General features: G+C 49.9%; 5 protein-coding genes across 10 annotated transcripts; 3 read left to right on the plus strand and 2 right to left on the minus strand.

The window, feature by feature from the left end:
• Positions 1 to 159: 159 nt before the first annotated feature.
• J3458_002018 (uncharacterized protein) lies at positions 160 to 1,828 on the plus strand (the record flags this gene model as incomplete). The annotated part of the gene is made up of 2 exons (XM_066117053.1): positions 160 to 481; positions 554 to 1,828. The coding sequence occupies exons 1-2, from the start codon at positions 266 to 268 to the stop codon at positions 1,826 to 1,828; spliced, it is 1,491 nt and encodes a 496-aa protein (XP_065978941.1). The 5' UTR covers positions 160 to 265.
• Positions 778 to 8,752, minus strand: J3458_002019 (uncharacterized protein; the record flags this gene model as incomplete). Of its 2 annotated transcripts, XM_066117055.1 has the most annotated exons (6): positions 778 to 2,642; positions 2,739 to 3,538; positions 3,596 to 4,308; positions 4,403 to 4,430; positions 4,504 to 8,589; positions 8,660 to 8,752. In XM_066117055.1, the coding sequence occupies 5 exons, from the start codon at positions 4,810 to 4,812 to the stop codon at positions 2,387 to 2,389; spliced, it is 2,106 nt and encodes a 701-aa protein (XP_065978943.1). In that variant the 3' UTR covers positions 778 to 2,386. The 2 variants fall into 2 exon arrangements, with proteins under 2 accessions (XP_065978943.1, XP_065978942.1); XM_066117054.1 differs by lacking the exon at positions 8,660 to 8,752 and having other exon boundaries at positions 778 to 3,538; positions 4,504 to 4,812.
• A 1,436-nt stretch (positions 8,753 to 10,188) lies between these two features.
• J3458_002020 (uncharacterized protein) lies at positions 10,189 to 13,723 on the plus strand. Of its 3 annotated transcripts, XM_066117056.1 has the most exons (4): positions 11,620 to 12,936; positions 13,001 to 13,112; positions 13,183 to 13,291; positions 13,353 to 13,723. In XM_066117056.1, exons 1-4 carry the CDS (start codon positions 12,052 to 12,054, stop codon positions 13,597 to 13,599), a joined length of 1,353 nt encoding a protein of 450 aa, XP_065978944.1. In that variant the 5' UTR covers positions 11,620 to 12,051; the 3' UTR covers positions 13,600 to 13,723. The 3 variants fall into 3 exon arrangements, with proteins under 3 accessions (XP_065978945.1, XP_065978944.1, XP_065978946.1); XM_066117057.1 differs by adding an exon at positions 10,189 to 11,043 and having other exon boundaries at positions 11,132 to 13,291; XM_066117058.1 differs by having other exon boundaries at positions 13,001 to 13,291.
• SMC2 (Structural maintenance of chromosomes protein 2) lies at positions 13,714 to 17,684 on the minus strand. 3 transcript variants are annotated; one of them, XM_066117059.1, is made up of 5 exons: positions 17,602 to 17,684; positions 17,506 to 17,546; positions 17,327 to 17,447; positions 14,187 to 17,275; positions 13,714 to 14,117 (listed from the first exon to the last, which is right to left on the minus strand). In XM_066117059.1, exons 1-5 carry the CDS (start codon positions 17,626 to 17,628, stop codon positions 13,853 to 13,855), a joined length of 3,543 nt encoding a protein of 1,180 aa, XP_065978947.1. In that variant the 5' UTR covers positions 17,629 to 17,684; the 3' UTR covers positions 13,714 to 13,852. The 3 variants fall into 3 exon arrangements, with proteins under 3 accessions (XP_065978947.1, XP_007807041.1, XP_065978948.1); XM_007808850.2 differs by having other exon boundaries at positions 17,327 to 17,546; XM_066117060.1 differs by having other exon boundaries at positions 14,187 to 17,546.
• A 284-nt stretch (positions 17,685 to 17,968) lies between these two features.
• Positions 17,969 to 22,299, plus strand: J3458_002022 (uncharacterized protein). Its single transcript, XM_007808851.2, has 4 exons — positions 17,969 to 18,305; positions 18,363 to 18,453; positions 18,502 to 21,318; positions 21,370 to 22,299. Exons 1-4 carry the CDS (start codon positions 18,130 to 18,132, stop codon positions 22,000 to 22,002), a joined length of 3,717 nt encoding a protein of 1,238 aa, XP_007807042.2. The 5' UTR covers positions 17,969 to 18,129; the 3' UTR covers positions 22,003 to 22,299.
• The last annotated feature ends 296 nt before the right edge of the window (positions 22,300 to 22,595 follow it).

Genomic DNA, 22,595 nt, shown 5'->3' on the forward strand with positions numbered 1-22,595 from the left:
GCGTTCTTCGCGTCGGCTCGAAGCACGCCCCGCTAAGCCGCTTGTATCCACTTAGCGCGGGTTCCATGCATTTACAGAGCACCCCGTGCCAGATGCACCTATCAAAGACAAGCATGAGTACTCCGTACGATCAAGCGATCAAGCGAACAAGCGAACAAGCGCCGAGCTCGTCATTGCCTCTGGCAAGCCTGAATCATCACAACACAACGACAACAATTGTTGACCATATTCTGGGGGGTCCAGCAATCATACAACAGTACGGACAATGGCGCTGGCTCCCAGCTCGCCTCGTCTGCCGAGCCCTCCCCCGCCTGCGGAAATCCAAATCAGCCCAAACTCACCATCTGGAGGAGCACCGGCAAATCCTCATGCTACACACATGGAACAATCCGTCTTGGACGCCAATTCCAGGCGTCGCATACATCCGGGGACAAAGGCTGCTGATATGGCTGCCGGGCCACCTTTGGTGCCTCTGAGCGAGGTGAGAAGCATCGTGGCTCTCTATTCACACAAATCTGTTGCAATCCATCGCTGACGAGCAGCTTCTCGCTAGCTTGATTCAGCCTTTCAGTTGCAGGAGCATCTTGCTGCCCTGCATTATGACCGCACAGCCTCTGGCACGCAAGCGATAACGCGCGAGACCGCTCGCCAGCTCACCCAACCTCCCGCGGGCATCGACCGCACCATCTGGCTCTACGAACTGTGTCGATTCCTCATCTCCAAATGCAACCAACTCGTCGTAGGGTTCCTCTTCGACACCCCTCCTTGCAGCGCGCAAACGTGTCCCGAGATGCGAGCCTCCGAGTGGCAGTTTCTGTGCGCGGTCCATGAGCAGCCCAAGAGCTGCTGCGCCATCGACTACTGCTGCCACACGCTCGACTGGGCAGCCAACGTCGTGTCTGACCAAAAGCTCTTCCCCAGTCGGTTCGCAGTCCTCAGCGACGCCCACAGCAAAAATGCCGGCGTGAAAAACCTAGTCAATGTATTCAGGAGACTGCACCGCATTTTCGCCCACGCGTGGTTCCAGCACCGCAGCGTATTCTGGTCCGTGGAAAGCCAGACCGGTCTGTACGTCTTCTTCAAGACGGTGTGCGACCAGTACGATCTGCTCCCGGCTGAGAACTACAAGCTCCCGCCGGAAGCCGAGGGTCTCGAGGCGCCCCCGATCGAGCCCGAGGCCGACAAGCCTCCGCCAGCTATTCTGAAGCCGGCATCACAGCAGAGGCCTGCTGGGGCAGAAGATGACGGTCTGCACCCCGGTGGCCGCACCAACACTCGAAGACACATTAGGAGTAGTCCTTCGACAGGCAGTGCCGTGACGACGGTAATAGAGGCGGACGAAGAAGACACGGAAAATGTTCCCAACAAGATGGAAAGTCTGCACATTTCTGACACTCATTCAACTGGCCAGGAGCCAGAAAGCGCAGAAGTACCCGTCATTGTTGAATGCTCCGTCGTCGAAGGAGCTTCCAAATCACAGGAACAACACCCTCCAGAGCCAGTGGAGCCGCCCGCACCAGCAGAGGCAGAAACAGAAGAAGCAAATCAGACAGTTGTAGAGCCTGAGCCCGCTAGCAATCAAGATGAAAACCAAAACAAAGAGTCCAACATCCCCCTTCCGCCCGATGAAACCGATACAAGACCGTCTGAGTCCCATGTCGAGGAATCCTCTTCAGAGACAAAAACTGATGATGAGGAATCAAAACAACCGACAGACGAAGCCGTCCCTGATCCATCAGAGTCAGCCGAGGAGAAAAAGGAACCGGCCAAGGAGACTAAATCAGAGGACATGGCTGGGGAATCTGGACAGGTCCCTGATCCAGAGTAGACGGCATGACACGAGAATGAATGAGTAGGACAATGGTAGTTGTAGCGTTGCAGTCCTTGCACACAAGTCCCTTTCTCAAATTCGGGATTCCTCTTCTTACAGATGAGACCATATTGTATAATTCATAAATCCGAACAGCGATCGTGTTTACTAGGCCTCGAACTTTTAAAGACTTTGTGACATATGTAGGATATTTTCAGCGAATTTGAAGACGGCTCTAAAAAAAACGCGAATCACCGCATTCATATGATGTTTGACATGAAGTAAACTGTCTAATGGAAAACGCGTAAAACTTTTTATGTTCAGCAAGCCAAGTATTTGTATCTTGGCCATCTATCGGGGGAATAATCTTCAAGCATCGCCACGCTTCCTAGGGAACGCCACATTTTGTTTCTTGCAATACACAAGAAATACCCAACCAGTACTAAAGGTAGAACTCCTCCTTTCATCCGTGATATTAGGTCCTGCTGCTCTTTTATTCCTCTCATTGTTTCACATTCGTACAAGAGGCGTGGCAACAAGAAAATCGGCATAAACCGCACAACGCCAATGTCCAGATCAAGACATACCCGTTCCATCGTTGCCCGTCGTCAGGGCTAATTCGGCGGCCTCCATCTTGGCAAATAAATGTCGTACTTCCCGAATATTTTCATGCTGGGCGTTCACAGCTGCCGTATTTCGCTCGTCTGCAAAAGCGCGAATTGCTTGCAATATTGGAGTCAACCCTTCGTCGTTTGGTAGCCACCAATGGGCGCAGGACGGGTCACGGAACAGGTGCGCCATTTTTATTCGTCGCGTAGTAGGGTGTATAAATCTTTAACATGGTGTCAGACAGTACGTCTGCAGCCGTGTTTCAAGGCAACTAATGCATTGCGCTACCGGGTCTGGATAGGAGACGGGCTGCACTCACCCCATTGTGTCTAGTAGAGCAAACTTCCTGCGAACCCACATCTGATGACGAGAGTCTCGCGGCAGGAAGAGAGCAGCAATGGAAATACAAGGCTGTAGCGGTATTAGGGCTCCCTTGGGTTTCAGTGGCCACAATTCTACAGTCTCGAAATACTGGCAGATCGTGTAGGCATGTTTTGCCATCTCCATAAAAACTTGTTCCGCAGGAGTGTCCGACGATTGCGATAGGTGCATAAGCATGATAGAAGTCCATTCCGTGGTTATCAAGGTATTTGTGAAGAGTGGCTGCTTGTAAAGAAGACCTGGCATGTACGGGTTCACGATATCACCGGGATCCACGTCGCGTTGGTAAGAAAAGTCCGTTACCAAATATTCCGGCAACGAAAGGGCGGCATCCCAGGTCGATTTCCACTCGAGAAGTTCGTCGGTTATTCTCTTGTGCTCCTTGGTGAAGTCTTCGGGCCCTATTTGCCCGCGACTGCCACGTGCGTAGAGCATAGACATGTCGTATGACACTGAGCGAAGTTGAGTAGATCGAGAACTAATTTTCCAGCGTAACTCGTCGGGACTGGCGCCAAGTTGCGATTCGTTGTACTCGTTCATTCGGTTGAACCACTCCCTAGGCAGATCAGTCGGGAACCCACCCATAATGGCGACGTAACAGTCGTAGCGGGTGTACCAGTCGATGCAGGCTCTTCCAACTGGCGTGTGCATAACCGTATCAGGCGTGAATATTTTTCGAATAACTTGGAAGGCCGCCTTTTGATGTCCCATGAGATTAATCCAATCACCAAAATATTCCTGTAGTAATAGTCAGCATCTCTCTGCTTGCGGTGTCAGGCTGCAGGAAGAGCATACTTCTATAGTCAATAGCTGCAGAATGGTTATCAGGTTCAGGACGTTGTCCATCCCTTTTCGATTTATAGATTCTAGGAGAAGTGTGACACTTTTATTGTAGTATTTCAAGAAGTCCTGGAGTTTGCCAGCGGGATTCTGCAACGTGGCGTGATATGTTGCAAAGCCAACAACAGCATTAAGAAGAGGTTCGTGTTGAACAGCTAGAGAAGGCAGAATGGTACCAAAGAAGTCATCAGCATCGTGCATGATACTGTAGTGAAAGCTGGTGATGTTCTCCACAAAATAATTCAGGTAATGTTGGTAGTCCAAAGGAAGATGCGACCAATCTGCACGGCCATCCGTAGGTATGTTTAGGTCAATCGACGGAGCCACAGTCACACTGCTGCCACCAGTCGATACTGAAGGAGAAGATCCTTTGTTTCCGTCCGGTGATGAGCTTTCCGTGCTTTGCCGCGTGGTGACGTTGCGGTTCGAGGAACCCGTGGCTTTGCTTCCTGATAGTTGAGAATCAGACCTCTCTTCGGAAGACAATTCTTCAGGTTCCTCCTTGTCGAGGATCGTCTGAAGGGGCTTTGTGACCGGGTCCATATCAGCGTCTTCCCCCTCGTTCGATGATTTTGGGCTCGTCTTCTGAAATGTATTGTCTTTGGACTTGGAGCTTTTCGAGGTTGGCGGGTCAGGATAGACGCAATCACGGTTGCCCTTTTTACAACCTGATTACATGTTAGCATTGCGACAGGACTTGGGTTTGGGAAGTAGATAGCACCGTAGGAAAACATCCTCGGCTTGAGAGTTGCATCTACTCACGTTCACATATCGGACGGGTCTCATCACACTACAGATGCTCGAAGCCGTGGTTAGCACGATTCTCTGACTCGGCAATACTGTTAGGAGCATGGAGGTACTACCTTTACGCGCCTGCTTCGGCACATGAAGCATCCTGACCGTGTCCGTCGATGTTTGACATGATCGGCTCCAAATGTCGGTCCCACGATGGACTTTTTTTTACCTTTCCCAGTCTTTGACGCATGAAGAAGGGACTGGTCAGGATACGTTCCCAAATGTCCCAAATTATGATATGGGTTTTGCATCATCGGGCCTGATATTGGAACGTGATATCCTGGCATGATGGACATGCTCAGCTCTTCGGGATTGCCAGGGAAATAGCCTCCCACTCCCGACATTGATGTCAGGAAATGGTGATAATATTCATCCATGACGACTCCTCGGAGACGATGTTTAATGATGCCGGTATATATGTCGATGGATGCAGCCTTTTCCAGCACCGGGGTGTATATACCATACTCAATAGGGCAAACAATGTGTTTCGCTGCAGAGGTGTGGGCATAGATTGTTATCAAGCGGAGCTATGCCGCAGCAGTCGCGTAAAGTCTGGGGGAGATCCCACAGTTATCCAGCCGTGTCATGGAACAGAGGATGTATGAGCTCCCGCTAGGGCAAGCAGAGTCAGCAGCAACACCCTTTTTTGACGAGGACGTCTTCGGGGATTGACTGTTTTGGCACCCGCCGTGGGTCTGCCTTGCTGTTGTTTGCTATGCTCAAGGCAAAGAATGTAACCCGGCGTGCCAGCCCTGAAGAGGGCCCGAGACGTTATAAAGCGTCAGTTCAAAGATTGCCGTTTCTGATGCCACGAATCGGCCGCAAAGCCGAGCGACGAATGTTTGGTAAAGAAGCGGAATGGAGGTGGCTTATGCCTTGTGAGAATGCGACGAATGTGATGACAATCAGTCCGGAGGCGCGGCGGGAATTTGTTAGATCGTGCAGGTGTGTACGAGAGATGTATCTTTAAGCAAGGAAACCATTTCCGAACGTTTCCAATTTGCGGAGATGTCGTAGGGGCCAGCTCGTACATCTAAGTGGGTGCGGTACTCCAGACGGGCGTCTGAGGGGGGAAAACCCTTCTTTCGAATAGCATCAACCCCCTGTATAGTGACGGAAGCAATGGTTGTGTGAGATGGGGCACATGACAGGGAGTTCCCCCTGGTAGCCTTGTCCAAAAGTGCCAGAACACAACTGTCAACGGCAGATGCCCGGGTTGGTCCGCACAACCACCAGTCCGCCACAATCCGAAGGTCAAGGTAATTAAAGTGGTGCGTTGCTTGCAGAAATGACCCGATATTGAACCCAGATGACCCCCAGGAATCGGTTTGACCCTTGTGGACGTCGTCGTTGACAAGGACGATGGGTATCTGTAACTGTAGATCCCCACGGCGGTAAGGGATGAGGCAAGATATCTTCGTTGCCTAGGACGGGTTCACACTAGATCCTGGATTCGAAAAGAAGAGAGTAACAGTAACACACACACACACACACACAAAATAAAATTTTAATAAAAGAGCCCAAGCCCTGAGCCAGACGCGTCATAAGCCGGAGACCCTTGCGCGATTGACGATGTCTTGTAACGGTGGTCTTGGGTATAAGATGATGTGGTATGGCGTGGAGACGGAGCACTTGAGCTCTTCGCTCCTAGGTGGATTCTCAGTTAGTTACGGCCACGAGCCGTAGAGCTAGATATTCTCAGTTAGAACGCTTGCGACACTACTCGGGCACCTAAAAGGTCGCAGCGGCAGGGCAAGTTGGTTAGGCACCCAACAGAGGCAGTGGGTGTAATAGAATCGAAGGCCCTACGCCTTGGGCAGCTGACGTTAGGCAGCATAAAAACGGATATTTCAGAGCCAGGTACGGAATACTCACCTTGCTTGAGCTGCGCTATAGTTTTGCCAAGGACAGATCCCAACTTGATTCCAAAACACACGGGCAAACACAGTGGATTGTTAGCTGATTGAGCATGGCAAATGAAATGGATCCATCCACTAGATAAATGCCGGGCCGGGCAGATAAGACGAGTCAAAGCAAAGTTTCGACTCCATTTCTCATACAATACAACGGTGTATTATAATATCCGACGGAGCGGACGAACGGGCTTGAACCGGATATTATCACAGGCTTGTGAACGGCTTCGGTAGGCTGTCCCGAGTCTGCAGGCCAAAGTTGTGAAATGTCAGTTGTGATAATTGGCTTGCTCGGCCAGAAGAACCCATGAGTGGTTAACCACTATCAGAAGCTCAGAACCGGTGAAGAGCCCTTGGGTGTATACAGCAGAGACAGGCTTGCCTTTCAGCAGACTCACTCCAGTGTTCGGATGAGAGGCGGAATGTCAGTTCCCGGAAAAAGCAAGTGATCTCCAGTACTCCGTACATTTCGACTGCCAGTCCATGTGCTCCAGTCGGAATGCCGGCCTGTGGGGGGTTCATGGACAGCGAGCCTTGCAAATGAACATTGCAAGGATAGCCTACGTGCTCCTCCAGACAATACGACGTGATGGTACTCCACCATCTCCTCCATGCTATCCCTGGTGGAGCGGGTGTCCCAGGGCTGAGACTAATTTGAGTCAATCTTGAAAAGCCAACTCGAGAAACTCTGTGTAGTTGCAAAGCCCTCCGCAACAGCAAGTGTTCATTCATCCCACAACAATTGGTCGTCCGTGGTCATGCATAGGCTCAGCCAAGCACAATGGCTGCCGCTTCCGACCACTGTTCTTTGAGATATATACTAGGTATGTATGTATACCCAATATATACATGCTATACTTGGTGACGTACTTGCTCCAGATGGAACTCCTGAGGTGGACGAAGACGTACAGGACGTAGAAAGGACGCACATACTGCAGAGTCAAAACGGACCATCCCGTCTGGGTTTACTGGGGTCTCCTCCTTGTAGGGATTTGCTTGCAATAAGCCGCGATTCCCATGTGCTTCCACACTCCGCGGACGTGTGGTGTGGTTGGATGATCTCTCAAATGCTTAATTCACCTTGGTTCATGCCATGTGCAGACTAGTCCGGTTCGTAAGGCGGGCAGAGTGATTTCATCGCAGCGCCTCTGACATCAAACAGACAGGGTTTCCGCATACATAACAGTATGAAGTCTTTCGTAAGGGTACTTAATGCGGATACTCCTTATTACACTTCGACGCCTTGCGTGAGCCACTGCAACAGACCAAGCAAAACAGGGGCCATCTCGCTGTAGTACTTCCCGCTGCCGCAAAGTGGAAACCTGTTGTCTCCAGTGACTGATTTTGGACTTGTCGTGACGGTGCTGTCATCATCTCAGAGCATGCGTCGTGAAGATATCGGTGTTCAGTAGAGACTCCTTATGGCAAGGAGGTCTCGACCTCGATTGCGACTCAACCACCATGTCACAGCAGCGGGACCGGTACTAGGACTTTGCAGTGCTTTCCACTAGTATGCCTCCTTTCAAGTTCTCGAAGTATGGTGGAGGATTTGCCAAGTCGAATTTGGGTATTACGCGGCTGCTTCCGTTCCATAACAGCATACTCGTCCGTTTTCTCAAGTTTGCAGCAGGTGCTGTTTGCTGGGGTCTCATACCATCCAGTCGCCGTTATGCTTGTTCACTTGCCAGTGCTGACCTGCCAAAGTTCCTTCGAAAGTTTAAGTGTGTCCAGGAACATGTAACTGGCAGTGGACGGGCCACTTCATTTCTCCCGCTGCCGGCACTCCATATACCAACGCCCCCAGTCTTGGCTCTCCTGTGTGCACTGGCTGCCAGGAGACAGGCTCTCTTCGTCTTCTTGTGCGGTCAGAACGGCATGGAGTCAGTGCACGGCGGTACGAAATGTGCAGAAATGGTGCGAGTCAGAAGCCTGGCATTGGCATGCTGGAAGATTGACAGGAAGCCCACGGCTGCCCCGATGACTTGGTTAAGAGAACGTCCCCGTGCCCACTCGTCCACAGAAGCACCTGTCACTCAACCGCCTCTTGGGTCTGGTCTGGTTGGTCTAGTTAACTGCTAGGTAGTCCTGAACCCTGCTGCTGTTCTCTTTGGTTCGACATGACAGACGCAACACAGGACTGGTCTGTTCGTATGCGCCTTGCTCCGCAACGCCTGCACCGAGGTCGAGCAAGGTAGCCTTGAACATAGTTAATCCACCAGCTTACCCCCAGCCCCCGGTCCTCTATCCGAAAATCAGCCGTCAAGTGTTAAGAACTACTCTATGCTTAACAGAAACAACGTTGCCCACTTACTCTCTCACAGGGCAAACCCCAGTGAATACGTACGCATCAAGTCGATCGGCGGCTTGGCTTAGACTACATAGGTACTTTTGTTAGTACAGCCATGCTGAAATACAGAACGAGGGCCAGGACTGCAGTCTTTCGTACCAATGTCATCGTGGCACCGTGATGTCAAACTTAGCTGCATTAATACTAGTATTCGCATGTAGAGACTAGAAGTACTCCGTAGCAAGTGTAGGAACAGATAACATCCTGGCGCCTGGAAAGAGGGGAGAGAGCTAGCTGGTCCTGTAATTACGCCGGTCAGCCAGAATATAACACTATATATTGTGGGCAAGGACAAGGATTTGCTGAGTAGTATCCGCAGTATCTTACGTTGTTACGGCTGTTATCCAGCCCTCTTTACGGAGTATGATGAAGCAGGCAGAATGCACTTAGACAGGGGTTCTGTCATGATCCGGCCATTCTAGAAAACACCATTGATTCGTACAGTCAGACCTAGGGGCCGGTTGAGCTTTGTGTAGATTGGCCGCAGCGGTTCCCTATACCGTCAAGCGTTTCTCCGGCGATAGGGCTAGCTCCTGGATGATTGTCATGACTCTGTTTGCGCATAGATGGCAAATATGCGTGGTGGTTGTCTGCAACTCGCCACTGGGGACGTGCTGCGTAGATAACCCCCGCCTGAATACAGACGCTGGAATTGGCGAACTGGTTACGTCCCGAATGAAGCTCCTCTGCCCAGCAAGGTTCAACAGATTACCACTTGGTGTTGACAAGGCAAATTGCCATGCTGATTGCCATAATTTCTGTCACTGTAACTAGAAAATTGGGTGAGTATCAAATAATCGCACTGCGCCCGGATTATTACTTAAATTTATCCGCCTATCGTCTGTCTCTGAATTACCCTGAATTCTATTTGTAAGTGAATTGATATGTGTATAGACATGCATGTATGTAATATGCCTGCAACTCAAGGGTTGTCATTGCCATGTCGAAAAAAGAGGATAGTTTCGTCCCGCGGCAGGCAAGAGATGGACAGATGACATATTACATACATTATCCGCTAGGTTATGTTCGTGCCCGGAAATTTTTCAATGCTTCCGACGGGAGCTGTTGTGTCCTCCAGGGCCTAGAAGTCCCGGGCATATGTACAGGACTCCGTCTTGTACAATACACCAATTGAACTGGGGGCGCGACAAAGACGTTGGATGTCCAAAACAGTGCAACCGTAGAAGGCTCCACCCACCCAATCGGCGAGGTGATCAAAGCGGACAGGGGCGAGGCTCTGAAGGGTCCCCGGCCGCGCAGAGTTTGGACTCTTAACATACAGATGCTATCACCAGGGATTCGTAGTACTGATGGCATTCACAACAAGCTGCATGGCGTGCCAGTTCGGGCCTGAAGTGGATGATATGACTTCATGACAAGTGGCCTCGGTCCATACGATACGGTTGCCTGATTTGTCTCCAATGTTTCTTTGCACCTCTTGTAATAAATCGGAGCATGCTGCTGATATGAAACTTTGCTTGATGCCCACCTCGGAAACATCTTCGGTCGAACAAGACCGCCCTCGGGTCTTGCGAGCTTCATGCCTTCTCATCAACCTGCCGTATCTGTTCGATTTCCCTTTTTTCTTTTGGCCTTTAACATCGAGCCAAGTCTCCGCCCGAGGAGATACTGTCTCTAGACCCCTGTGTCTTCTTCCTGTCTGTTGTTATCTCGAGCCCTGACAACTTCAATGCATCCTCTGCGGGCAGGCCCTGATGCGGATCGATATTCAGTAGCTGTGGCGCCGACTCCGGGCGCTAAACACGGGGCGGAACCCACGCCGACATACACCCTACATGCTGTGTACCTCCACCTCCTAATGAATCGAAGTGAGAGAAGTGTGGTTGCCGCGGAAAGTGGCACAGACAGGCAGGCATGGTGTACGAGTGATCGGCCAGATCCTACCGGTTCAGGGACTAATCATTCAGGAGCGTTGAGGGTCCATGCCTCGGAACAGCGGCTGGTTTTCAGAAGAAGATAGCTTCGATTCATGTGATGATTGCCCGGTGGAATATGACTGTATGGGCCATACCCATACAAGGTGATTTCAGTTTGAAGAAAGGGGTCGATTAGCCCCAAACAACAGAGCACTGCAGTTGTGTGATGTCGACGGACTTGGCCGGGCGGAGCAATCCGCTCATGGTTCGTGTTGAATTCATGCCATGGATAGACTCTGTGGTGCCGTCGCGGTGATGGTCAGGGAAGAGCTGTATTTGGGCCCACAGCTGTGCATGATTGTTGTTCGAAAAGGGAGCTGTCAGATCCAGCCTTCACTCAGGCTCGCCTGGCAAAGAGATGTTGTTGCACTCGAGCCCTTGGCTGAAGACGAAGCAACAGCCCGAGGCCATGTAAGTCATCGTTTTGGAGACATTGTGACAGGCAGTCACATCGTGCAGTGTGGGTGGCCAGGGTGGCCAGGATGCTGATTCCAGCCAGAGTCTCCGACTGGACAATCAGACACAACAAGCGCGGCGGGGGTGCCAAGTTCGTGTAACCTGACGGCTTGATGATGTGCGAGAGGTCAACCGTGTGCATGGCATTTCGAACAAGCAACGTTAAATTGCTGGAGACGGAAATAACGAGATAACCCACCACCAACCTTCACAACAGGGTTGGGTGTTGTTGTTGTAGGGGAGCTCATTATTACCACCATCTACGGAGAACCCAGGTTGCCAGGTAAGTGAATGTGGTGCTGATCGCACCTACCCTGCGCCGCAAATGGCAACCCAAAGAGGAATGGCCTTGCGATGCGTGACGCATATGGCGAGCCCCGGACGTAGCAGATAGAGAAATCGAAAGGCAAGATGAGAAGGACAATAGGTGGAAGACAGGAATGCAAATTAAAATATTCAAGCTCCTTCAAGCGCCTGGAGCGGCTTCATTCCTCCCCAAACTCATTACTTTCTGCCTCGTTTATTTTATAGCCAGTATGTAACGTGAAGATTCTCACTGCGCTAAACCCAAAAACCCGGTATTTCCACTACCCTATATATAACCCTAGCAGCGATTCAAAACATCAAAGCAACACGTCCCAATCGGAAATTTCGACCAAGCGCTCAACACCGATACTCGTCTACAATACTCAGCTTTTACACAGTGACGGTCTCATGCCTGTGACGTAGATGACCAAAGTCGAACTTCAACTGAGGTGGAGCTTCGCCCTGACGGTTTCAGGCCTTTGTATTCAGGGGCATTGAACATCAACTTCGGCCCATGCCTCCGAATCATCTCATAAATCTAATCATATTCCTCGTATGGCCGCCCTTGAACAAAATCGAGCTATTGCGCCCTGACCATTCGAGCAAATCACTTGGCTGAAGGGCAGGCCGCGGGGCTTCACAACATCGCCTGGCAAGATGCTCTACTTTTCCAGGATAACGGGTCTATTTGACTACGGCGCAGTTTTCCTCATGGTTGTCACCATCATTGTCTTCCTGGTTCCAATTTTTATCCTATTCCCACCGGTGCCTGTCGACCATAGTGATGCATTACGGCAGACACACAGCAAGCTTGGCCGCCCACAGCGTGAGAGTCACTTGCGTTCGCAATATGATGCCAGACATAAGCCGCAGGCGGGAAAGACACCGACAATCGAGAGTCTGTACATTTATCCCATCAAATCGTGCAGAGGAATAGAGTTGGATAGAGCCAAGGTCTTGCCCACCGGCCTGGAGCACGACCGTCTCTACATGTTTGCTCAGTTGAAGCCCAAGTCTTCGTCCGCTGTTACAGAATCAGGTGCACAGACAGAATCGAGCAGCGCGTGGGAATTCTTGACACTGAGGCAGCTGCCGCTCTTGGCCAACGTCAAAGTTGATATATGGCTACCGGATGCTGGTAAGAAGAGCAGACTTCTGGGCAGCCTGCAAGGCGGGTTTGTTGCTGTCCGTTTTCCCTGGCAAGAAAGAGGCTTCCTAGGCTTAGTACAACTTCTTGTTGCCAAGCTTAGCCGGGGTTGGAGCGCAGGTCCGGAGAAGGAATTCATACTCCCATTGGAATTCCCATCCAAGCAGGAGATTGATGCAAGAGGCTATCGGTATGCAAATGTCAAGGTATGGGTGGACGCTCCCTATGCACTTGACATGTCCAACGAGCTGCCGGCCGAACTTGCCACGTATCTTGGGGTGAAGCACTCGCTGGGCATCTTTCGATCCGACCCATCTGCCCGCAGAAAAGTATTCCGAACTGCTCCGCGAAAGGAAATGTCAGGACATGAAGCGGAGATAGATTTTCACGATGCAGTAAATTACAACGTTCCTTCCTATCACCCCTGCTTCGCCTCAAACAAGCAAACTGACATCATAGTTTCCGGTACATCTGCTCAATCTGTCAAGTATCCGAGCGCTAGAGTCAAAGATTCAAAAGGACAGATCCATTGATCGCATTGATGTCCGACGCTTCCGGGGCAATATAATCGGTACTTGACTAACGCAGACCCCCTACTCTGGATGAACTGCCTCACACTGACTCACAAATGATAAATCTAGTTTCTGGCTTAAAGGAATATGATGAGGATGACTGGAAGTCGGTCAACTTCAAACATCTCGGCAGAAGCGAAACGATGAGCAGGTTTGATGTCTCATGCAGAACTGTGAGGTAAGTGACATTCGTCCGGATGGAAGAAATGATGCCAGGAACACTGACATGTGGGATGAAGATGCAAACTACCAAATGTCGACCCTGCCACGGGTATTCGGCACGTTGTGGAACCAGATCGTGCCCTCCGCAAGTATCGGGATATTGATGCCGGTGCTCCTAAGATGGGTTGTCTTGGTATGCAACTCTTGCCTACATTTCTAAAAAGCAACAATCTAGACCGATTGGAGTCGGTGCTGGAAGTCGGTATGGAGGTTGACGTTCTTGAACGTGGATCTCATTTATACGTCAAACAAAGTGCCCGGTGATGGACAATGTGATCCCAAGGTCGAGGCTACAAAGGGGTCCGAATACTTAGATTAGATAACTTAGATAAACTATCCCTTAGGGTATATTCCGTACGGAGTGAATAGATAATGATACCAAATATCTGCAGGTACATGAAGCTAAAATAAAGAAATAAACGCTCTTCGTCAATATCTCGTCCATTGATCTATGCACAATACTTCTTCATGTCCCTTTCTTCGTATCTCATGATGACTTTGAATATGTCCACGTCGATTACTTCATATCGGCAGGAGTCAAGGCTTGAACCATGCTCGTGCCTTCACTGAAGCGTGTCCTGAATATTCGGTTGGCATTTTGGAACATGCCATCCTTCAGACTGACGACAATGAACTGCGAACCCTTGAACCTTGTCTTGATGAGACGGCCAATATTTTGCGTATGGGAGAGATCCAAAGCAGCGTCAACTTCGTCGAGAATATACATCGGCGCAGGCTTGAATTGAAGAAGTGCCATAATGAGCGACAGGGCAACAAGTGATCTGTGATACGGTCAGTTTCTATGTATTTGTCCAAGATTTTTCTAGTCTTCCATGCGTTGAATTCCATACCTCTGGCCACCGCTCAACTCTGTTAAGCTCTGCTTCCACACCTTGCCCAGGCACACCTTGACCTCAAGACCATCGCTAATAGTCTTGCCCTCAGGGGGATCGAGTTTGGCGAAACTGCCTCCGGGAAGCAGTTCTGAGAAAATTTGGCCAAAGTCACCATTCACCTTTTCCCATGTCTCCTGTAAGGCCTTCTTCTTGTAATCGTCTAGGCTGACTATGGTTTCTTCAATCTTCCGTTTATCGCGAATGACTGTCTTAATCATGTGCTTCAAAGTGACTTCCTTCTTCTCGACACTGTCAATCATATTCATAACCTTGGGGTTGATCTTCTTCTTCATGCCCTGCGAACGTTCTGTAAGGTTTCGCAGTGTGGCTTTGCATTCACCAATATTTTGGCCCTGGAAATGATAAGGCGTGCCGCTCCGGCCAAATTTGTCTTTTTCGTCTTGGATCCATTCGTACTCTGATTCCAGACGAGCAACGTTATCTGCGGCTGCTTGCTGTTCTTTATGGAATCGTTCAATTTGATGGCCAAGCTTTTGCATTTCTAGACCTTCCTCAGTGATACGAGCGTTTTTCGATCGCATGGCTTCCTCTGACAAACGAAGTTCGTCGTCAAACAGGTTGAGCTTGGCTCTCTCATCATCTAGCTGAGCTTGGGCAGTGTCGTGTGTTTCTTTCAACGCAGCCCGCTGTCTTGAAAGATCTTCAACATCCTGTTGCGCTGCTTTGATCCCAACTTCGGCTTCCTGAAGTTGCTCTCGGGCGGCGGACAGATCTGCTCCCACTTGTTCCAGATCAAGTTGAGCATTTTGATGCACCTTTTGCAGGCTTTTGACTGCTGCAGAGTTCTGCTCAAGATTAGCCCGCAGCTTATCCAAAGACTTTTGGAGTTCAATAAGCTTTGCATCCTTGTTTGTGTCGAAGTCTTTCATGTCTTTCTCAATTCTCTTTATATCTGCATTGGCTTCGACCTGACGAGACTTAGCCTCAGTAATGCTGTTTTGAAGCTCAGTGATACTGGTCTTCATGTTCTCGACTTCCTGAATGATTGACGATGAAGAGTTACCGCTAATCTGGTCCCCTGCAAGTTTGACCTCGTGATTCTTTAGATCGAGTTCTTGCTTGATACGACGAGCCTGATCCAACTTTGATTTTTCTTTGCTAATCTTGGTTTGTAGTTCTTTCAACGCCTGCTCGGTTTCCCTGAGCTGTCGAGTGATGTTGTTCAGTTTCTGCAGCGTCACCAAGACACCGCTAGAATTGGGCGAACTACCTCCTGACAGTGTACCGGAGGGATCATAAGCATCACCCTCAAGAGTGATACTTCGCATTCTGACACTGGGGTCGAAAGTAACACGCTTGGCAGTCTCCGCATCGGCACAAACCAGAGTATTTCCGAACACATACTCCATTGCTGCAGACACTTCTTCGTCATATCCGACAAGGGAAAGCGCAAGATCAACCTTCCCAGGAGCGATGTTTTGTGCAGTTGCAATAGTTTCGGCCGACGCTCTGAAAGCGGCAATTTTGTTCAGGGGAATTATGGTGACTCTCTTTCGTAATTTTCCTTTTTGAAGCAGCTGAGTACCCGTGACCTCTGAATCGACGACTACATTGTAAAGTCGGCCACCCGCGCAGATTTCGAGCGCTGTGCCGGCCCTAGTATGCTCCTTGTCAAGAGTAAAAAGTTGCGCGACCAAGCCTTTCACCTTAGATCGGTCAAAACCCGGAACGGGATCTGCGTAGTTGAAGTCGATGTTGGCAACTTGGCGCTTGAGTTTGTCTGAATCCTGGCGAAGGCCCCGGATAGTCTGTTGTAAGTGTGACTCTTGCTTGTACATTTCCTCTTCTTGACCAGGCTCAAACCCCAACTTCCCAAGCTCTTTTTCAAGTTGCTGCACCTGGCCCTTTAGTCCGTCGAGTTCGCGGAGAAGGCCGGCGTTTTGTTCTTTTGCCTTTTCAGCGCGTGGCTCTTCCTCCTTCAGTCGGCTTTGCAGATGTGCAATTTTGATTTTGGCTTGTTCTTGTTCGGTCGCGGCTGCTGTGGCCCGGTTCCTCGCGTCCTGTAGCTGGCCTTGATAGCCACTCTCTTGGCCATCCTTGGAAGCGACGCCTGTTTGAAGTGTTTGTAAAAGCTCTTCTTTGCATTCAACTTCTTGAGTTTGCTTGGTCAGATCGTCTTTTGCCTTATCGTATGATGTCTTGGCATTGTTAAAGGCAGTCGTCTTGTCTTTCAGAGCTGTTTCCATCTCTGAAACAGTCTTCTCGACCATTTGTTTTTTCTCCTTTTCCTCCGCTAAACTGGTATTTTTTAAATCCATAACCGTAGCAAGACGAACCAACTCATTTGCATGCTTTTTGACGGTATCCTCCAGAGCTCCGGCTTTCCCTCCCTTCTTTACTTCTTTTTCCCGTTGAGCTCGAACCTTCTTGACGTCCACCTCCAAGTGTGATATTTCACTCCTTAGACGAGTCGCGGATTCTTCCAACATCTTGTGACGTGTTTTTTTGTCCTCTAAATCTGCTGCAGATTGCTTTAACTTCTCCTGGCATTTGATATAATCGTAGGCAACAACGACTCTTGTTAGGCGCTCAAGGTCGTTTTGTGTTTGCTGAAAATCGAGAAACGCTCGCTTCTCCGTTCGTAGTTTTTCTAGCTTTGGTTCGATCTCGTCTTTTAGTAGTTCTCTTAGCTCCTGAAGTTTTAGCTCCTTTTTGCCCATAGTTTTGAGTGCCTTGTCTCGACGGTCCTCGAACATTCTGGTTCCAGCAGCTTCCTCTATCATAGCAAGGATCTCAACCGCTTTCATATTCAAGACTTTGGTGATGCGCCCTTGCATAATGAGAAAATTAGGGTTGTTGATATTGAGTTGTACTGACTGGAACAGATTTTGAACAGTCTGCTGTTGTGCTCGGTGCCCATTGATGAGGTATTTTGAAGTGCCGCCTAGCACAATCTGACGTGTCACGCTAATGCTGGCATATTCATCGAAACCGATCGGTGACTTCTTTTTATCTCGGTTGTCAAATACAATTGTTACGCTGGCTTTTGTGACGCCAGCTTGCCCGCGCTTGTAAATGAGATCCTATTCATACAGTTAACATGATTCAAAATCTAAAGATATGGGCAGCTCAACCTGGAGATTTTGTGCTCTGACTGTAGACATGTTGGTGATGCCCAGGACGAAACAAATCGCATCTAAGATATTTGATTTACCACTGCCATTAAGGCCAGTAATCGAATTGAAACTTTCGTCCCTATCGCTCCCATTAGCGACGCTGTGAACGTATGCCCATGGCTTACTCTGGTGTTTACCATCCCGATATTACCGTTCGTACGGCGTACGACTTGAAGCCCTTCGCAAGAATATTAGTCGGCTGTGCTTTGCGGCCAAAAAGTGATGTGACTTACGTCAATAATTACTTCTATTACCCTCATATTTGCGCAGTTGCTTTCTGTGAAGGTAAATATGGAGTGACGGCATGCGAGTCGAGTTGAGGCTGCTGTCAGCCACCAAACATCCCACCTTTGCGACGACGCGGCGAAAGTAAACAAAGCGTGTTTAGTATCTGATAAGAAGCCTATCACCACGTGACCAAGCCCATTTTTCTTGGCCGTTTCAGCCGCACCCGTCCTCAATGCTCATAATGCCCAGGGCCGGACGCGACAGTGTGGAAGGAGGGCGGTCCATAAGGCGCTAACCCGATCCGGGATCAATCAAAACATTACGGCTTGGAATGGGCAATGTAGCGTTAGGGCTCTCCACCAACATCGACCTACCTTGGTCACCTGTAGCTCAGACTCTCCCTTTAGCCTCATCACTCGAAGTCGGTTTATATCACATACCGCCAGATGTCTTCATGATATTGACCGATTAAACTATATCGAACGCCAACAACCTACACGATACTCCTGCCTTGGTCGGCAACGCGAGATATCATGGCGGCAATGCGAGGACCGCGCTTGCAAGTTGGCTCTGCAGCATGGATTACCGAGGAACGAAATGCAGCTCTACAGATCACTCAATCGGAGGTTGATGAGTTCTCGTACTCCGCCCGAAATGAGCTCGACTGGCTCAACGAGCACATGGCAAGCATCTTTAATGAAAATGAAATGTATGCACTTTCTATCGATAACGGACGTAGGACATTTGATGGCTGATGGTCTCTCAGAAACTTTGCAGAAACATTCAAAACACCAGCAAAACTTCGCGGAAAGACACCGAGAACCGCTAGAAAAGCGAAACCTCTGGAGACACGCGTGGTATGTTGAATCGCACTCAAACAACAGACGAAAGCTAACATGGCGTAGCCTCTTTCCGAGGTCTTCTCTGCAACTCCAAACGGAGCTTCGAGTCCCATAAGTCGTCTGCAATCTCCGGGAGTACACGATGACGCAGCGAGAGGCTCTCCAAGTCCCGTCAGACCATCGCCGGCTCGTGTCGCAGTTTTCTCACAGAAGTCAGCCATACAAGTGACACAGGACTCTGGCTACTTTGGGAGCCAAGATGTTGCCTCAGTGAATATTCACATGGACTCAGACTCTGATGGATACGACCGGCTACAACAAGGTGCTGTGCAGACCACGACAGTTCCACTGAAGAATAGCCCCGCAAACGCTTCCACTCAACCTTCGCCCGAGAAGACATTCCAAACGGCTAAAGAGGACCAGACAGCACGAGTTTCTGCAGATGCATCAAAAAAGATCATCCCTGAAGCACAACTCAATCTTCATCGCGAATCAGAGTACGAAGATGATGTATCACCTGAACGACAGTTGAGTTTGGAAGCAAAACAGGGCGCACGTTACCCTGATGATGATGCCCGATCTGCATCGGACGGCTCTAGTCCTATTCGGCCTATAGTTCGTAAGAGCAGTCTGAATTTTGCATCGTTGCCAGCCCGGGAGCCTCTCGCAGCTGGTAAGACCAATGGTGCGCGGGCCTCTCGAACCAGCCATCTCGACCACATCAGGACTAGTTACTACAATAGACCGACAGGAGGCAAGAGCCTTGGAGGAAACCTAACGAAGCCGGACCGAGATGAGAACCAGGAAAATGAAATGGAGGTGGATGATGAACTTCCTTCGCATCCTGCTACAAATCAGGACAACAAGACTTACACCCAACGGCTCCAAGACCAGATCAACATGCTTGGCCAATCTCAAGCGAAGAGTGTCCAAACACAGCCGCAGAGCAAGACCTCTGCCCTCAAAGCCGTTTCTCCGATTCCCTTGAACACGCTTCAATCCACACCGGGGGCTTTTCCAGAAGATGATGATGACGATTGGATCGAGCCACCAGCAACTCTAGCGGCGGCAAATGAGGAACGGCCAAGCCTGCCAAAAAGCCATTCAGCAGATGTAATGGAGGGCATTCAGGGCAAAAAGACTATTGGCGAAACGGATTTTGCCATGTCAGATGACGACAATGCCGAGGTCGACAAGCAATTTGCCCATCCGGGCAAAGGCAATGGTGCGAAGCTAACATTTGGGCATGGAAAGTCTGCCTCTGTTCCGGTTGTACCGAACATGCGCCCCGCAATGGAGGATACTCACTATCTGAAGAAAGTTGTGTCTGTTTCCAACCCAAGTCTACTGAATGTGGCCGAAGCTGGTGCTTTGGGCACATCCAAGTCACCTTCACGGGCATTCCGAGAGAGCCCTTTGAAGCAAGTTAAGAACAAGCTCTCGTCTATTCTCAAAAGCTCCAGAGGACTGCTCGTCAGTAGTGCAGCTATTAGTGCCGAAGGGAAATCGCTAATGTCTCCTTCTTCAAACCGTCTCGGTCTTCATTCTTTTATGTCATCAGAATCCGTTGTTTCTCAGCAAGAAACTGGCTCCTCAGGATCCCAGAGCGCGCCAGCCAACCAAGATGCAAGCCCTACGCGGCTAACACGGCGTACGCGAGCGTCTGTTGAGAAGGAGAAAGAAGAGAAGAGACGTGAAAAGGAAGCCAAAAGAATGGAGGAGCAAAATGAAAAACTTGAGAAGGCAAGGCAAAAGGAACGCGAGAAAGCCCGTGTGTTTAGCAAGGAACAGGAGAAAGTTGCTGCCATGGAGGTGCAAATTGCATCTAAGAAGGAAGATGAACGGTCAGCGGTCAAGGAAACACCTAAGTCTTCAAGGACTGGACATCGTAATGCAAAAGTTTCTGGGGAAGAAACAACTTCTCTGAATAAAGACATCGACATGGAGGATGCCCCTTCGATGCCACCACCGTCTGCGCCTCGCTCTCTTGGTCCAACTCACGCCACACGCAACAGGGAAACCAAGCGACCATTTACAAGGGAAACACAAACTCGGCCAAAACAGGCGCCCACTGTTATTCGAGTTAACACAGGATCCCAACATTCACAGTATCGGTTGTCTACTGCACAGCCTGATGTACCAAGTCTCTCTGCGAGCCAAACGCAACAACAGCTTACAAGCAGGGCTAGCAAGGCATCATTGCAACCAAAACAATCAACACAGAGCTTGAGAGGGGCGGCTACTGCCGGCCGAGCTAAGGCGCAGGAAGTGGCTGCCAGGAAGAAGGAACAGGAAGAAAAAGAAACCCAGAAGAGACGCGACGCCAAGGCTGAGATGGAACGAAAGAAAGCCGCAGTTCAGGAAGAGCAACGAAGGCAAGAACAGCTGAAACGCCAGGAGACTGAACGCCAAAGAAAGCAACAACAACAAGAACAGGCCGCACTGCAATCCCAATCCCAGACCAAAGGCAATGCTCAGAGAAAAGCTGCCATTGAAAAGGCGAAGCAGACCAGGGCGCCACCCCCTGCTGTGCGTTCCCAGCCTAATGGCCCACCGGACTCTGCGATGGGCCAGGATAGTCAACCTGCGCGCCCCCAGCCTCGGATGACATCCACTGCAAACTCGGGTCAGGATGAGCTTGGTAGGCCAGTTAATGGGGTCTTATCCAACACGGGCAAAGCCGGTTCGAAACGAAACTTCGTCCAAGAGAAAGGCGATAATGACTATGAAAAACGCCCCCAATCTCGCGGGGGCCCAGCATATCAAATTAACGACGCTAAGCGACGACGAACCAGTGACGCTTTTGATGATGAAGCTGATACATCTGGCCAAAGGAACATCAAGGGACCCCCTGTTCGACCATCAGCTGGATTCAAGAAGGTAAGCAGCCCCTTAGAAACAATGAAACCAATTTCAACTAACATCAAACAGGAGCTACCGCCGAAGACTGTTTTTCAGAGCGGTTACACAAATGCACCACATAGTGCTACCCGCGATCTCTTCAAGGCCACCATAACCGCCCAGCATGCCAACCAGATGAAGGCATCCCACCCCTTAGAAATGGCTCAAATCTCGAAGGGTGCTATTCCATTTGCCCCTAACCCGAACGCCGCAGGCCCAGCTTATAAGACTCCTGCCCGACCTGGCCCTGTCAATAGTGCCAAGTCTGCTGCCAAGTCTGTGCCGAGGTCTTCTCCGCGTTTCCAGAATGGTGAAGCAATTGAACTGCCTGAAATCCAAACTGATGACGATAGTGAAGACGACGAGGCAAACGGCGTTGTAGTGGCGCCTTGGGCGGACTCACCAGATCTAAGAAAAGCCTTGGTTGACCAGGAGACTATGGATCCTTCACTGATTTTTGGACCGCCGCGACCGCTCAACATGGAAGAAGTGTTCAGCAAGAGCAAAGATAGGTGGCACAAATTCCGTGCCAGAACCTCGAGTGCTAACTGGAGTGGGGCCGATCGACTAACAGAAGATGACATTAGAAAGGATATGGCAGCCCGAGACAAGCTCAGGCGGGATGGTGGCTGGTCTTATGAGATGAGCAAAGACATGCTTTAAGTTGGGAGCAAAGGTGCATGCTTTGGAGGAAGATGGCATGTAGAAGGTCAAGGAGAAGGCGTATTTCATGAGAGAGAAAGAAGTATCCGGCGTTTTATGGATTGCTGATTGCATAGCATTGGGTTGGAATGGTCAATGACATGAGCTGAAGAATGATCACGTATGCCAGGCTGGCGTTTGATATTGATACTCACGGCAATGAATTGGAGCTGTTTCTTTCCTTGTTTATAAAGCATTAAAAGCTGCATGAACTCTTGTGCTCTACTCAAAGTAGTACTGGCTTGTGTTGTAGACGCCTCGTTAACATTCGGAGGGCGAGTAAACAAGGTATGAATTTGGTTGGCGCTGTTAAACCCTATGCATCTCGAACCGGAATGATCTATTAGCTCCCTTGCGATCAGCCATGAGGCACAGCCATCCCCGGAGCCGCTGCGAAGCGCACAGATATGGGGATAATGAACCATGGGGTCCCGAGCCGGAAATCCCCTAATGGATGACGCTTCAGCAACATCAATGCCACCGGAGACATGATATCTTCTGATACTGATATTTTTTTACTGGTGACTTTTGAAATATACCAGATTATATAAGTT

This window comes from Metarhizium acridum (genome assembly GCF_019434415.1).
Source record: "Metarhizium acridum strain ARSEF 324 chromosome Unknown scaffold_1, whole genome shotgun sequence".
NCBI lineage: Eukaryota > Fungi > Ascomycota > Sordariomycetes > Hypocreales > Clavicipitaceae > Metarhizium > Metarhizium acridum.

Coding starts and splice junctions, on each gene's coding strand:
- SMC2 (XM_066117059.1), bottom strand. CDS start 17,628: ATGAGGGTAATAGAAGTAATTATTGAC. Junction 17,448..17,505: donor CGAACGGTAATATCGGGATG/GTAAACACCAGA, acceptor TGGGAGCGATAG/GGACGAAAGTTTCAATTCGA. Junction 17,276..17,326: donor TCAGAGCACAAAATCTCCAG/GTTGAGCTGCCC, acceptor CTGTATGAATAG/GATCTCATTTACAAGCGCGG.
- J3458_002020 (XM_066117056.1), top strand. CDS start 12,052: ATGCTCTACTTTTCCAGGATAACGGGTCTATTTGACTACGGCGCAGTT. Junction 12,937..13,000: donor AGATAGATTTTCACGATGCA/GTAAATTACAAC, acceptor CTGACATCATAG/TTTCCGGTACATCTGCTCAA. Junction 13,113..13,182: donor CTTCCGGGGCAATATAATCG/GTACTTGACTAA, acceptor TGATAAATCTAG/TTTCTGGCTTAAAGGAATAT.
- J3458_002022 (XM_007808851.2), top strand. CDS start 18,130: ATGGCGGCAATGCGAGGACCGCGCTTGCAAGTTGGCTCTGCAGCATGG. Junction 18,306..18,362: donor ATCTTTAATGAAAATGAAAT/GTATGCACTTTC, acceptor ATGGTCTCTCAG/AAACTTTGCAGAAACATTCA. Junction 21,319..21,369: donor CATCAGCTGGATTCAAGAAG/GTAAGCAGCCCC, acceptor AACATCAAACAG/GAGCTACCGCCGAAGACTGT.